Raw genomic sequence first — 16944 nt, 5'->3', positions numbered from 1 at the left:
GGATTTTTCATAGTAAATGATTAAGTAGTGCACAACCTATGATCTATAAAAATAACAGTATTTCTGTGATCCAGTATCCTTACCATTCATGGTGATTGTCGACAAAAGCAGACATTGGACTAATTTGTACAGTGTATGTGTCGTTGGCTGAATATTCAAATAAACCATAGTATGGGTTGAAGAGTTCTCTTGATACCAGGAAAAAAAACTCCCTTGAAGGTCCACTGTAGTCCAGTCTTAAAAACAACAAAACATAAAGGGATACTATACAAATGTGTTTTTTAAAAGAAAATTAAAAACAAAGAAATATTTTCCTTAGAGAATTAATGATTCATTCCCTCCCACACACACTCAATAATTTAGGATCCTTTCAATCATCTCCGTGTAGCTTCTGAACATTTTATTTAATGATCATTTATACTACTTTTAATGTTACTAAGCTTGTTAGTGGTATACTACTTTAGCAACATTCAAAGCACTGATTTCTATTTCAGAATGTATGAAAATGTAGATTTATTATTTTGCATCCACCCAGACATAATTGTATCTCTGATTCAAAGGCACAGATCATGTGAAATTTCTATTAAATAGCTTGCAATATATAGATTTAGGTTAACTGTACTTCATTCCAATCCTGAAATGAGTGAATCTTTATTCTACCTAACAAACAGGAAGCAGCAGGTGAAGCTAAGCAAGATCACATCAAATACCTGTACAATTAGCACAGGGGCCCCCCAAGGCTGTGTGCTCTCCCCACTTCTCTTTTCTCTGTATACCAATGACTGCATCTCCAATGATCCATTTGTTAAGCTACTGAAGTTCGCAGATGACACAACAGTGATTGGTCTCATTCGAGACAATGACGAATCCGCATATAGACGAGAGGTCGAACGACTAGCCTTGTGGTGCAACCAAAACAATCTGGAACTGAACACACTCAAAACCGTAGAAATGGTGGTAGACTTTAGGAAAAACCCTTCCACCTCTCACAATACTTGACAACACAGTATCAACAGTAGAAACCTTCAAATTTCTGGGTTCTATCATATCGCAAGATCTCAAATGGACAGCTAACATCAAAAACATCATTAAAAAAGGACAACAAAGAATGTTCTTTCTGCGCCAACTCAGTAAGCTCAAACTGCCCAAGGAGCTGATGATCCAGTTCTACAGAGGAATTACTGAGTCTGTCATTTGCACCTCTATAACTGTCTGGTTCGGTTCTGCAACCCAACAAGAAAAACACAGACTTCAGAGGATAATTAGAACTGCAGAAAAAATAATTGCTACCAACTTGCCTTCCATTGAGGACCTGTATACTGCACGAATCAAGAAGAGGGCCGTGAAAATATTTGCAGATCCCTCGCATCCTGGACATAAACTGTTTCAACTCCTACCCTCAAACGACGCTATAGAGCACTGCACACCAGAACAACTAGACACAAGAACAGTTTTTTCCCGAAGGCCATCACTCTGCTAAACAAATAATTCCCTCAACACTGTCAGACTATTTACTGAATCTGCACTACTATTAATCGTTTCATAGTTCCCATCACCAATCTCTTTCCACTTATGACTGTATGACTATAACTTGTTGCTGGCAATCCTTATGATTTATATTGATATATTGATCATCAATTGTGTTGTAAATGTTGTACCTTGATGAACGTATCTTTTCTTTTATGTACACTGAGAGCATATGCACCAAGACAAATTCCTTGTGTGTCCAATCACACTTGGCCAATAAAATTCTATTCTATTCTATTCTATTCTATTCTACATAGAAGCTTACTTTTCTTTAGTTCAGGTGCTGTTGTAAAATACAAGCTAGTATCTTCAGTGTAGTAAATATAGGCATTACAGGTGATAGAAAAACAATGAGCAAATTTAAAGCTCACTTGTTATTCTGGAGAAAATATTTATCTGTTTTGCTTTAGCTTTCTTACACATACCCAACAACTGTTTAAATCATTATGTAATATAAGAAATCTTTTATAAAAGCCAAATCTACCAGTCAGATAATAAATTCATTGTAATAAAAGACAGGATTTTCTCCATCTATTTGATATTTAGCTGTTCAGTCTCTTTCTAGATTTGTTCTTGCCCAATGAGTAATCTATAAGCAAGCCATTACTTATTTATTTTATTTATTTATTTATTTAGTCACAACAATATATGTAACTATCATACAGAAAGGTTATATAGTATATAAAGGTATAAGCACACACACACACACACACACACACACACACACATATATATATATAAATATATATATATATATATATATATGAAGAAGAAAAGAAAAACAATAGGACAGGAACGGTAGGCACGTTTGTGCGCTTATGCACGCCCCTTATGGTCCTCTTAGGAATGGGGTGAGGTCAACAGTAGAAAGTTTTTGGTTAAAGCTTTTAGGATTATGAGAAGAGACCACAGAGTCAGGTAAAGTATTCCAAGCACTGATGATTCTGTTACAGAAGTCATATTTTCTGCAATCTAGATTAAAGCGGTTGACATTAAGTTTAAATCTATTGGTTGCTCTTGTATTATTGCAATTAAAGCTGAAGTAGTCTTTGACAGGAAGGACATTACAATAGATGATTCTATGAGTTAAACTTAGGTCTTGTCGAAGGCGACGGAGTTCCAAGTTTTCCAAGCCCAGGATTTCAAGTCTAGTGGGATAAGGTATTTTGTTGTTTACAGAGGAATGGAGAACTCTTCTTGTAAAATATTTCTGGACACGTTCAATTGTATTGATGTCAGAGATATGGTGAGGGTTCCAAACAGGTGAGCTGTATTCTAGAATTGGTCTAGCAAATGTTTTATATGCTCTGGTTAGTAGTGTAGTGTTTTGGAAAAGAAGCTACAAGATTAGGTTTATAACTCTTAGAGGCTATTTTGCTATGTATTGGCTGCGGGCATTGGCAAATAGTTCTTTTCACATGAAAACTCCAAGGTCTTTAACGGGATGGGGTCATCTGTGAGGTAATGTCCATCAAGCGAGTACTTAGTGTTTGGGTTCTTTTTTCCTATATGTAAGACTGAGCATTTGCTGGTTGAGATTTGGAGTTGCCAAGTTTTAGACCAAGCGGTTAGATGATCAAGATCTTTTTGAATGATAGATGTATTATCAGTGGTGTTAAATAGTTTGACATCGTCAGCAAAGAGAACACAATTACTTGAAATATGGTCACAAGGATCATTAATGTATAGTATAAAGAGTGTTGGTCCAAGGATGCTGCCTTGAGGAACGCCACTCTTGACAGGAACAGGATTTGATAGAGCATTACCAATTTTGACCACTTGTTGTCTGTTAGACAGAAAAGCAGATATCCATTTGTGAAGGGGTCCTGAAATGCCGTAGGATTTAAGTTTTAGGAGAAGTTTATCGTGTACTACTGAGTCAACAGTTTTGCAGAAGTCTATGTAGATTGCATCTATTGTTTTGCCTTGATCGAGATTTGTAGTCCATATGTTTTTACGTGGAGAAATTGTAAGTTGCATGATAATTTTTTCCTGAAACCAAATTGTTTATTGGAGAGTAGGTTGTTTGCTTCTAAGTGTGAGGTAATGGATTGGTTGATGATTGATTCCATGACTTTGCAGGTGACACAGCATAGAGAGATTGGTCTGTAATTTTCGACTAAGCTGGGGTCTCCTTTTTTGAAGATAGGGATGACTGTGGCCAGTGACCAAAGTTTGGGAAGGGAACTGATAGTGAAAGCTTTATCAAAGATTATGCTTAGGGGTTCTGCTATATTAGTGGAAAGTTTTTTTAAGAAGTAGGCACATAGTCCATCGGGTCCATACCATACCATTACCATAGAGAGCAAGTGATGGACAAGTATGTATGGAAACATATCCGATATGTCCTGCTCTTATGATAGGGACATCTTTTGGTGAGATGATGCTCTGAATATAATGTTTTAAGTAGATACTTTTACCAATATTTCGTAAATAATTTTTAATTTGAAAAATAAAATGTTTGGTCATCTCTTACAAAGAAAGAGTGATGCATTCTGCCTAAAAGTGGTGAGGAGAAGCACATCCTATCTAAATGCTATGTATTTTTTGGTATTTCAAAACCAATATCTTATCTTTTTTCATTGGGAATAATCCAAATTTACTTTGAGCTCTTACTTTTCTGTTTTATATTTTTCTTTCTTTGGAGTGTTGTATTTTATTAAAAGAATTACAGTTCATTTAGGATGTTTGCTTATAATGGCCAATCACTGTGAATGGTTAGAAATTAAATGAAACTCATTTCCCAGATGAGAGTTAAGTGGCTATATATTAAAGAAATTATCTGTCATTGTTTGAGCAGCAGGCAATGAAGCCATTCTTTATGGACTTGCATTTAAACAAGAATCAATGAATACTTTCAAATAAGCCATAGTTTAGTTCTTGCTTTGTTTTTTACTGCAATCATCAAGGAGAGTCCCAATTCATGTAAATATGATGCTATTTTTTCCCCTGTCAAAAGAGAATCATTGGCCTTCAGAAGCTGAAAAACAGAAATCTCACATAGCAATTCTATTAGTAACAAAGAAGGCTGTGACATCAGGAATTACTGCATCCATAAAAACTCAATAGTTCATATCTATGATTTATACTCATTGTATTTCTAGTTAGAAAAACATACAATAATATTTACAGTCCAAATTTTACTATGGTAGTTTCTACACTACACAAAATTATACATCACCAAAATAATTAACACATTTAACAAAATACTTTAAATTTTGCATTTATTAATATTCTTCTATGTACAATATAAATATAACTGATTTACTATTGCAACAATTACCTTAAAATAGCTATTTACTTTCAGACTGTTCTTTCATATTTTGTATGTTCAAAATCAAAACAATCCTAATTATTGTTGATTAAAACTATTCAGGAAAGAAGACACAATTTTTGCAACTTAATTATTTCTTTATTTTCTAATTTCTTCCCTGCACTGGTTCTTTTTTAAACCATGTGCAATTAGATTGACCCAGACTTAAGAGACACCCAAAATCACTGAAACCTAGTCCAGATAATTCCTTTTATGTTAGGGTTCTCCAATGTGGACAGTACTGACCCCCCATCAAGGATCAATAGAACTATCAATGGAGTTTTGATGTTATTATTTATAGCACAATTATTTAAAGAAATAATTATTAAAATATTTTCATATAATAAATGTTTGGGAAGTTGTTGTCAAGTGCAAGAAATCAGGAACCAAGGTGATTCAAATGAGTACAGACTTAATCCATGCTAGCTCACTGAAGAATCTGAACTACATGCTAGCTCATTGTAGAATCTGAACTACTAATAGTCAAGCCAAATTGGCCGTAGATAAGAGTCAATGGAATTCAAGGAGGGCTGGACTTAGATCTCCTATGTGCACGAAGGAACTCCAAACTGATGATTTGGTTGACCCCTCTCTCGGGCTCAGCCTGGTCATCTCCTACAGTTGATGAACAATTTGAAATTTCATGAAGAGGTCAATGAGCTGAAGAGTTTGGGGACCCTTGCTTTATGTTATACACATAGTCACATAGAGAAATATATTTACATATTGGAAAAAAGAACCCAAACACTAAGTACATGCTTCATGGACATTATCTTACAGATGACCCCCACCCTGTCAAAGACCTTGGCGTTTTCATATCTAATGATCTAAGTGCCAAAGCCCACTGCAACTACATAGCAAAAAAGGCTCTAAGAGTTGTTAACCTAATCTTACGTAGCTTCTTTTCTAAAAACACCACACTACTGACCAGAGCATATAAAACATTTGCTAGGCCAATTCTTGATTACAGCTTGACTGTCTGGAACCCATACCGCATTTCTGACATCAATACAGTTGAGCGTGTCCAGAGGTATTTTACGAGAAGAGTTCTCCACTCCTCTGTAACCAACAAAATACCTTATCCCACCAGACTTGAAATCCTGCGTTTAGAAAACTTGGAACTCTGTCGCCTTCGACAGGACCTGGGTTTAGCTCATAGAATCATCCATTGTAATATCCTTCCTGTTAATGACTACTTCAGTTTCAACTGCAATAATACAAGAGCTACCAATAGATTTAAACTTAATGTCAACCGCTCCAATTTGGATTGCAGAAAATATGATTTCTGTAACAGAATTGTCTGTGCTTGAAATGCATTACCGGACCCCGTGGTCTCTTCTCATAACCCCAAAAGCTTTAACCAAAATCTATCCACTGTTGACCCCACCCCATTCCTAAGAGGACTTTAAGGGGCATGCATAAGAGCACAAACGTGCCTACCGTTCCTGTCCTATTGTTTCCCTATATATATATATGCTTATACTTCCTTGTTTCTCATCATATATATGTTTACATATTATATAATCTTTTTGTGTGATGCTTGTGTATATTGTTATGACAAAATAAAATAAATAAAATAAAAAATAAATAAAATAAAAATATGTTTCCTATACTATTACTATTAAAATGTTTTCTCTCATTATATATTAGCACTATTACAGTTGCCCATGTAGTGTGCTCTATACTATTACTAGTATATATCAATGTTTCCTTCTGTTCTATCTCTTTTCCTCTTTCTGGGATTTGTTGCAGATTGTGTTTTGCATTGTTGGGCTCCTATATTTAATTTTCCTCTGGACCATTTACTCCTTCGGAAGGAAAAAAAACCCTTTCTTATTATTCTGCTTTCCCACTTGCCCAAACGATCTGTTAAATGCTATATTAAATAGCTGCTAATTGATAAAAGTTATAGAGTTTGTGGCAGAAAGGAATTTTATGGAGTTAATTTTATATTGGTATATTTGTTTGTTTAATTTACATCCCACTTTTTGGACAGGAGTTTACAGTGTTCCCTCCTATTTTTATTATATAATTCAAAATGGTATTATATAATGCTACATAGTATTTTTCAGGGCATGATGGCTCAGCGGTTAAAGACACTCTGTTTGTCAGCTGGAGAGCTGATAGACCAAGTTTGAGATCTGACTGCACACAACGGGGTTGAGCTCCCGTTACTTGCCCCAGCTCCTCCCCACCTAGCAGTTTGAAAACAAGTAGATTAACAGGTACCACTTTGGTGGGAAGGTAATAGTGTTGCTTATGTCTTTGGCATATATAGCTATGCTGGCCAAAGGACCACGGAAATTGTCTTCCAGTAATGCTGGCTCCCTTGGCCAAGAATCAGAGATGAGTTCTGTGTCCTAGAATCAGATATGACTGACAGGGAAACCTTTATCATTTTTTATTTTACATTATTTATAGAAAACATAGAACATAGAAAACTGACAGCAGAAAAAGACCCAGTGGTTTATCAAGTCTGTCATTTAATCTTTTTATTTGTTTTTGTTTTCTTATTTATTAAATTTATTTATTTATTTGTTTTATTTTATTATTTATTTATGTTGGATGATAGACATGCTTAAACTCAGTTACTGATTTATGTATTTTGTTTGTAATTGAGATTTTCTATGTTTTTATATGATCTTGACTGCATTTCTTTTAAACTGTTTATGTGGAAATTTTTCTAGATTGCAGCTATAAATTCTGTAAAAATATTTAAGGGAAGAGGGAAATCCTATTCTTACAAGAGTTTCTTGACGATGTTTTCAGAAGGTTTGATACAATTCAGCCTGTTTTACATTTTGCTTACATTGTTTATGGATATATATCTTGTAACCAACCACCTCAAGCACAGAAGTATTAGGGAAGAAACACTACATAAAAACAATTACATTTTTTTGAGAGAAGTATTGGTTGCTTTGTACAGTTTTTTTAGTGTCACCGCACAGAAATATAGTATTACCCAGTGGTGGAACTCAGCCAGTTCGCACCAGTTCAGGAGAACTGGTTGTTAACTTTCTGAGCAGTTTGGCAAACTGGTTGTTGGAAGAAATCATCAGGGCAGAGAACCGGTTGTTAAATTACTTGAATCCCATCACTGGTATTACCTCCCTTCCTGAACCCACACTATGCTCATGTTACTTGTCATGAAACAAGAGTAATGAAGAAATATGAACACTGCATAACCATAATTAGAGTTAAATTAGCCATTACCTTTATTGGTGACAACTTACACTGAGACCCTAAGCATCAAATCCAATTATTAGGAAGCTCACCTGATGCCCAGCATCCTCTTTGGTTATACATTGAGGACATGGCACAAATCTTGAACCTTTCAACTTGAGATGGTGTCACAGATTATCCTGTCTCTCAGGCTATGAAGATGGACTGACCTTAAAGACCCACCAAGACCCTGTCTCTTTTTTAGCGAAGTGGGATGCTTGCCCACACCTGAAATGGATCCTGCCCAATAGTTGGTTGGGATGCAGACCCTGCCCACCCCCCAAAAGGAACCAAACAGTATAGAAAAGGTAAAACCTCTCCAACCTCTTTCATCTAAAATTCCTTTTAGGTTTCGCCCTAATTGAAAGTGCAGATAGGGGTAGCATTAAATTCCTGCACTCTCTGATGTCCCAGAACCCAAAGACCACAGAAAATAACATCCTGGATGAGCAGGACCCCACGTTGATGAATGATATCACCTGCATCCAGGGGGGGAAATCCAGACAAAGCAATAGTTATTAGAGGTTACATGTATTCCTCACCATCATGTCCTTCAACACATACATTTTAATTCTAGCATCTAGCAAATTTCATACAATTGTTTAATTAGTTGCCTGTTGAATAGATTATGTGTTACAAGAGATTCTGACACCCACGTTTCTTGTATATCCAAAGGCTTTGCATTGAGAATGATTACAAGCAACGTTTGCAACAACAGCTGCAAGGGCATATGTTTACTATTCAAGCATGCTAATACCACACCTCACAAATTACTTCTTGAATACACAATTTAATTATTAAAACATAGACATGTCACCTAAAAATAATCTCACTCCAGCAAAGAGATGTTCTGCATGTTGTGAATCCACATTATTTCTAAAAATTTGGTCATGAAGAAATTAGTGATCACTGTTGGAATATTCAAACAGTTCATCAAACCAAACAAACAAAAATTGAAATGTGGTGGAAATCTTTTAAAAGTTCTGTGATTTGTTTGACTAATATTTTAAACAAATTGGGCTATTTTATGTTTAGATGCTTTATCATTAACATCTCTTCTGAAAAATAGCAAATATAGACACAGGAAGAAAATTGTATACATTTTTCAGTTAATTAAATAAATGCTAATAGCAAAATTAAGTTTTGCTGCCATGTTTCCTTAAGAAAATTCTGTAACTGCTTGAGTACATTTACTGAAATCAAGACAAGAATGGTAGCACTTTTCCCCAGTAACAAATTTAGGATGAGATGGGGGTGGAAAGTAGAGTTAGACCAACCTGTCCTATATTGTATATCAAGTTAGCCACTCCATGCATCTGAGCTTAAGATTTTTAATAAAATGTATTAGTTGGGAGAGATTTTCCCAGATTCATTCATATGATTCCCCTCCTATAGTCATCATATTCATGGGAATTGTTAATATGCTATTTCAGAGTTTAGCCATTTTACTCATAGTGTTGTCATTTCTGGATGTTTCCTAACATTTTCATCTTTTTAAATTATCTTGGGGTTCATCTTGCCTTTCTTGTCCATAAAATACTGCAGGTATGAGTCACAGTAGCTTCTACTTTGTGTTTCCAAGAACACTTTCTTTTAAGTGTTATTTTCTATATAAACACCTGGACGAATTGGTACATTCTAAAATAACATTCAGTTTTTATTAAATCATATCAAAATGGCACAATTCTCATTTCCTATAAAGAACAAGATTTTGGACAGAACTAGCATTATCTGTTTAAAACAAGTTGGTGCCAACATAATAAAGTAATGTAGAAAATGGTTTTATTTATTTGTCCTTATCTCTATACCCCCACTTTGTAAGACTCCAAGCAACTCACAAAGTAAAAGAGTTGTCAAAACATCACATCTACGGAATCATAAAACATCATCCAAACAAAATCATAAAAGCAAATTTATTGCCTCTAAGCATGAAAGGTTGACACTTCTAAGTGTAGAAGGATGATGAAGCATGAACAGGCCTTCACTTAAAACTTTTACACTGCATAATAGGAGGGTGGTAAGAAAAGAGGTAAAACCTGTGAAGGGCTGCTGTCCATATAATTTAGAAGTTTCATGATTTTAAAACTCAAATGCACAAAAATTAGCAGTGCTAATAAATATAGATATGTGATGGAGGGAACCTTATCCCTCCCTACATGTTTGCAATTATGTGAGACTATATGCTGAACAACTTCAATTTTACCCAAATTATCTAAGGAGTTAATACCAATCTTCATCAATCATATGTCTAAAATAGCTAGTAAATCCAGTCCAGTTCTTCAAAGACATCATCTTATTTTTTTTTAAATTGCAGAGAGAGTTGGCAGTGCAGCATGCAGAACTAAAATCTTATCAGAGCAACTTTAGTAGAAGCTCAATATCTGCCAATGCGATGCTTTCTGAAGAACTCACATGTCAGAAAATCAGCACTATCTGAACAGCTGTAGGTTCTAGGCTTATAAAAGGCATTTCCTGGCAATAAATCTTCCTCATTTCTGCTCTAGACCACAAAGAGTGCACTAAAATATCTGCACACAGCTGCAAAACAAAGCATGTATTAAATATGCTTTAAGTTGATAGTCACTTCCTTCTACTCACCCTTCCTCTCCAACAAATGTGACATACAGTTTATTCCTCTGTAGATCCTTTCTTGAATAACCCATAATTTGATTGAAGGCATCTTCCAGCAAGTGGTCTCTTCTGATAATTAATCTTTACAATGAAACAAAACAAATCAAATCAAATCACATACATTTATAATGGTATTTATTTTTCCTGCTTGGTTATATATTTATATTCAGTTTATAATAACCCTCCCTTCAGCTACTGTATATGCATCAACAAGATAGAGGTAGAACTACTAGACTACAGACAAAGATTCATGAAATTTCAATGTCTTGAAATATCATTAATATGCATATTCTACTGCATCAATAAATATTACCAAATGGACAAGACAAAATTAAATTCCAATATTAAAGACGGATGCAGTAAAGAGGACTAAATACTTGGTAAACCATTTCTTGAGCAAAAATAATCGTCTTATTTACACATTAATGAAATTATAATATTCACGTTTCTTAGAAATTCCCTTCTGACAGATTTATACATAGTTGGACAATCTATAGTCAAAATGCTTATATAATGTGGATTAAACTCAGAAGGAAGAATATAAATTGTTCCAAGTTTTTATAATTTTATTGCATTTGCTCACTTTTTCACTTCAGCCTCTTAGCTAAAGCACATATTTGTGAGGCGAACCAGGAGAAGAGCAAATATGAGTTAATGGGAAGCAGCTTGGAATGGAACATTATTTTGGTTATAAAACAGTGGAAGGAAGAAAAGCAATCCTTAGTTACTGCAATTTCTCTATCCAAGTTCAGTTTTCTATAGTGGATCTTTGTTTTAAAGAAGTTATATCAAAAGTCCTACAGTATACCTGGAAGTTAATGGCTAAATTAATCCCAAACACGAAGCACATATAGCTTTCCTACATTCTGTCCCAAATGGTGAGAAGGTAACAGCATTCCGTGCACCTTTGGTGTTGAATCATGCCAGCCACATGACCATGGAGACGTCTTCGGACAGCGCTGGCTCTTCAGCTTTGAAACGGAGATGAGCACCGCCCCCTAGAGTCGGGAATGACTAGCTAGCACATATGTGTGAGGGGAACCTTTACCTTTTATAGTATATGGGTTTCCTTTATATTCTTCCTTCCAAATGTTTTTTTTAATATTAGATATATATGAAAATCCTTTCATTCTAGATGGCAACAAGTACCATTTATGCTTCTGTTAGTCACTAAGGATGCATAGGGATCTGGACTCAAAAGAAAATTGTGATAGGCAGTAGACATAGCACATTCAGCATTTGTCAGGAACAACTTAAACCAGCCATGCAAGTTCAGGAAAAAAGCAGCTGCCTTAAAATCTTTCCAACAGGTGCTGGATAAGCTCTTTTACTTTTAAATAGCAAAACAAATTATCTAGTATCTACGTACTTCAATTTCCCTGGGCCTTGTCCATATCCTTTAGTCTCCAACTTCCTGTAGAAATTCCTCAGCTTGGCTTCAAAGTCTCTTTTATAAGGAGCAGGAGCACGGGCATTAGCACGTTGGGTACCTGCACCACAGTCATAAAACACAATTTTATTAAAATATCACCAAAAAAAGCAAATAAATGCTACATAATGATGTAAAGCTGCATAATGATATCACATTGCATCATATATGAGGAAAAAAGATAAATCATGGCAGAGGTAAAAACTACATAGTGACTTATTTTTTAAAAATGTATTTTTTTGGGAGGGGATGTAAGATGATTAGGTAGAACTTTTAAATATTCTTCATTTATTATGGATTAATTCTAGAAAACAAACCCCACAAAACTTAATTCAATTCACTGCAATTCTAGCGTGTGGGTGATTTTAAATATTTATAAGCTACTAAAAGAACCAGAATGACAAAGAACATAAAGGGACTGTTTTGTTTTGCATGGATCTATCATGTCGTAAAATTTAATTTAGCTGAAAAACAGATGAAAATAACTTCTTCCTTAACCATCATGTGGAAAAATGAAAGTCAAGTGTCTTGAATTCAACCACTGTTATTAACAAGCAAAATCTCTGTTTAAGCTAAAAGCACACAGATCTCTGAATGAAAGAAAAAAAGCATATGAGCATCAGAAACTTTCACACTCTGAAAGTGGTTTAGTGAAAAGAAAGCCCCAGATTACCAGACAAGTAGGAATAGGATTTATACCCTTTACATGCAAAAAAATTGCTATAAAATGACTATGCTTCAGTAACATACTTCCTAACTTGAAATCACAGGAACATACTTTTGAATTCATTGCTTGAAAAACAGCATGGCTGCTTCTTTAAATATTCAAACCTGGATTTATTTCTAGTCAACTATCGAAATAGTTACTGTAACTCCAATGAAATACAATAGCAATTTTATAGTTTCTGCTCTCAAAAAACTGCTATTCGCTTCTGATATAAGTGGTACATAACAAAACTCATGTTTAGCTTTGAAAGCTAACTTTCAAATCTTGCGTTTATCAAATGAGATGTCAGTGCAAAAAAAAAATCCCCTACATTTATCATGTATACAACCACATTTGCAGTTACTGAAACTTGTAAGCAAAGCAGGTAAATAAATCCACAACTGGTATTTTTAAAGGAAACTTTAGTAAACCCACTTCCTATTTTAGTCTTTTGTCAGCTTAAAGTTTTAAAGCATAGAAGTAACTGACACGATGAACAAACTGATCTGAATAAATCAAATATATTTTACTTTCAAACAGTATCCTCGATGTCTTCATTTCAGCTTCTTTGTATAATTCCTTTGCCTCTTGGCTTTCTAAGATTTTGAGGCCTACTACCACACCTCATAAGTTGAAATAGTTCTACAGCCAAAGTGAAATATCACAGCTAACAAACTCCTTTGTTTATAATCCAAAATGCAAAAGTCAAATTTCGGGCAGAAACATTTATTATGTATAAGGTCATAATAGGAAGACACTTCAAAATCAGATTGATTATGCTTCATCCACAGACATTTATTGGGAAGAATAATCAGACAATGCTGTCATCCATTTATAATCCACCCTTGTTTCCCCACTATTTCTCCTTCACCACCACACAGAGAAAGAGAAAACAGCTGTACAATTATTTTTCACAGGTCACACTAGGGAGAGAAAGATGTTATAACATGAAATCTGACTTTTCAGTAGGACCTCCGAAGATTAACTCTGTAACTCTATTGGTATTAAGTAACCCTAGCTACTTCTAATTTCTTAAAAAGAAAAGACACATCACTGGCAAAAGGGCATAGGATAGCTGTAAGGGAAAGAGCGTTAGTGATTTCAGACTTGTAATAATGTTGGGTGTGGAGGAGTGGAGAAACAGGAATATTAACAAGAGGTAGAAGCAGATCCGAGGCTACACATTTATGCACGCTTACTAAAACAGCTTTTTCCAGTCTGACGCCCTCCGTGTAGGTTGAACCATAACTCCCAATTGTCTAAGTCGATAGTTGGAAAAGCTACTTTAAGGGATAATTTGCAATGAAATCAATGAAGACTTACTTCTCAGCAGATATCCATATGACAGTACTGTAAAAATTTAGACAATAGTTCTTCAGTGAGCTTAAAAGTGGTTTTGAAGAGATACCACTTTTCTCAAGATATATATATTTTTTTAACCTTGGTATCATTTCTGATTTATGCTACCAAGGGCTCTTGAACAGCGGTCATGGGAGTAGAGGAGAGGTGACTTCCTGGAATGGAAACTGGCTAAAGGACAGAAATCAGATACAATTTTCAGTTCGGTGGTATGATCAAAGCCAGGTTCAAAGGCATTAATACTGAGAATGGTAGTCCTTAATTAGTTAGGAATAACTAGTAATGTGGCTAATTTTATTTATGACACTGTTCATGTATTAAAATCAAATTAGAATTGTGAACAGTTCTCAAAATAGCCAAAGCAGTCCAATTTAAGCCAATGCAAAATGATGTACATTGGCAAAAATATATATACTTAATGAATTATATGACTTGAGATCATTTGCTACTGCTAAAATTGAATTCTGAAGTGATAAAAGTAAGTTCTTTGTACTGTGAAACTTATATCTAATGATGTTATATCTGATGATGGCCATCTATCCAAAAAGGATTGATTCATAGAGGCTTGAATTAACAAGGACTACAAGTCCTGAGGACAGGTTGCTAACTCTAAAATCCCACGCAGCATGCCCAAACACCAGCTGCTACTATGGAGCAATAGAAAAGGGTTGCTATGGTCCATATTTGTGAACTTTTTTAAAGCATCTGCTTGGGAAGTGTGAAATAGAATTAGGCCTGTTAACCTAATTAGCAGGATCTTATATTCAAGGCTGAAAAAGGTTGTAAACTATAGGAACAAAATGTACTGCATAGATAGTTATGAGAAAATTTGCACACTACAAGCAATGATACTTTAAAAATTGTGATCTTATCTTGCCTCAAGAAAAGAAAGCTGTTATCTATATTCATTAAATGCTAAAGTAAGATGCTAAAGTAAGATGCAAAATTGCAGGCAACACATTCAAATTTGCAATCATTCTTTATGATGAAAGATATACATAAAGAGATTAATTCCATGTGCACTTTTGAATGCATTAACTAAAATGCATGCATGATGCCCCACAACAGACAAGTCTATGGGTAGCATACAGTAAATATAAAAACAAATGGGCAATTATATTTCCCCAAATACGATGGGTATTGTCTAAGCATCCTGTAAGGGTATAAACATCCCTAAAGATCTTTAAAGACTTTTCTAGATAGACTAATAACAATTCTCCACAGCTGGCTGAGGAATTTGGGTAGTTTCAGTCCCAATATACCTGGAGGTACCAGATGGAGAAGACTATTCTAGGTGTATCAGTCCCTAGGTTGTAGACAGCTTGCTTAAACATATAGGGACAACCCCAAGCAGACAGGTGTCATTCCTGTAGTTCAGGGCTGTCAAACTGGATTTCTTCAAGGGCTGGATCAGCATTGTAGTTGTCCTCTGTGGGCTGAACGGGAGATGGGATGGACAGTTCCTACAACACTCTGCCGGCCAAAATGGGGCATAGGAGGCTCCCCATGTCCCATTTTCAGCCTGGATGGCTTCCTGCAGCACTCTACCAGCCAAAACGGGGTGCAGAAGGGCACCGGCAGGGTGCTGGAGACTATCTAGGCTAAAAATGGGGAGGGGGCACGTGGGGGGCATTTTTTCTAGCAGAGGCACCACAGGCTGGTCCTTTGCTATTTCCAGACCAGCCCCACGAGCCAGATCCAAGCACCCCATGGGCCAGATCTGGCCTGCAGGCCTTGAGTTTGACACCCCTGCTGTAGCATTAGTATTTATATACCTCTTCACAGTGCTTTACAGCCCTCTCTAAGCGGTTTACAGAGTCAGCATATTGCCCCACAAACTGGGTCCTCATTTTACCAACCTCGGAAGGATGGAAGGCTGAGTCAACCTTGAACCTGGGTGAGATTCAAACTGCACAGTTGCAGGCAGCCAGCAGTCAAAAGAAGTAGCTTGCTGCACTGCATTCTAACCACTGCGCCACCACAGCTCTGTTGATATAAGATATATAATTGTGGCAGTAAGGTATTCCATGTGACATATTTTTTTCCTGGCTTGATTATCTTACTTAATGACACGTAGTAATGCACATGCAATGGCTGTAAGTCTTGTGAAAGACTGCATTTCTAGTCAATTACATCTTGTGATTATTGCGCAGTTATAATTGTGTTTCAAAGGATGCTATGTGCAGAATTACCTGATTTTCTACCATCCTCCCTAAGCTGTACCCCTAACTGGGCTCAATACTCTGGGTAAGCTAGCAAAACCAAGATGCTGTTGGCAGCGGGCAGCTTATTCTTATAGTGAAGCTAGTACCCTTATGCACTAAAAGATGAGCAGATAGGTCTGATTGGCTGGCAAGGGACTCGAGTTGGCCAAAAAATGGGTTGTCTTCAGATTCCCTTTGGCAATAGTAGGGAATAAACAACATTTAGGTGACCCAAGACTGACATTTCCAAACAAGCTGCATAACTATCAAAAGTGCGTACATGTCCTTTCCACACCTCCTCATTTGTGCTGTTAATTGCTGCATCTTGGTAACAATGACAGAGTTAGCAGTATGATATCTACATCAGTGATGTCATTTTGACAATCAGGGAAGTAGGCAAATATAATTTCATTATCAATCTTTGTTCCTGCCAGAAGGAAGGTCATTAACCAGTCAGCTACAGAATTCTACAATGTATATCCTGAAGGATTTAATTTACGCTTCTTTCTCATTTTTCCCCATAGCAAAAGCTACTTAGAAGAGAATTCAGAAC

The 16944-nt window shown here is 35.8% G+C and overlaps 1 protein-coding gene across 2 annotated transcripts in view; it reads right to left on the bottom strand.

Moving 5' to 3' along the window:
• Positions 1-16944, bottom strand: part of HECW2 (HECT, C2 and WW domain containing E3 ubiquitin protein ligase 2) — a 137510-nt gene that overhangs the window by 26738 nt on the left and 93828 nt on the right. For both annotated transcript variants that reach the window (XR_009155726.1, XM_058188303.1), the window contains exons 19-21: positions 12063-12183; positions 10661-10774; positions 84-236 (exon numbers count right to left, since the gene is read on the bottom strand). Coding sequence is in view for 1 of the 2 variants with exons in the window: in XM_058188303.1 (XP_058044286.1) it covers positions 84-236; positions 10661-10774; positions 12063-12183 (388 nt within the window). In the remaining variant the exon portion in view is untranslated. The remainder of the gene's footprint in view (positions 1-83; positions 237-10660; positions 10775-12062; positions 12184-16944) is intronic.

The sequence above is a fragment of the Ahaetulla prasina genome, chromosome 1 (assembly GCF_028640845.1).
Source record: "Ahaetulla prasina isolate Xishuangbanna chromosome 1, ASM2864084v1, whole genome shotgun sequence".
Classification (NCBI taxonomy): domain Eukaryota; kingdom Metazoa; phylum Chordata; class Lepidosauria; order Squamata; family Colubridae; genus Ahaetulla; species Ahaetulla prasina.
This window is presented reverse-complemented; position numbering and strand designations above follow the sequence as displayed.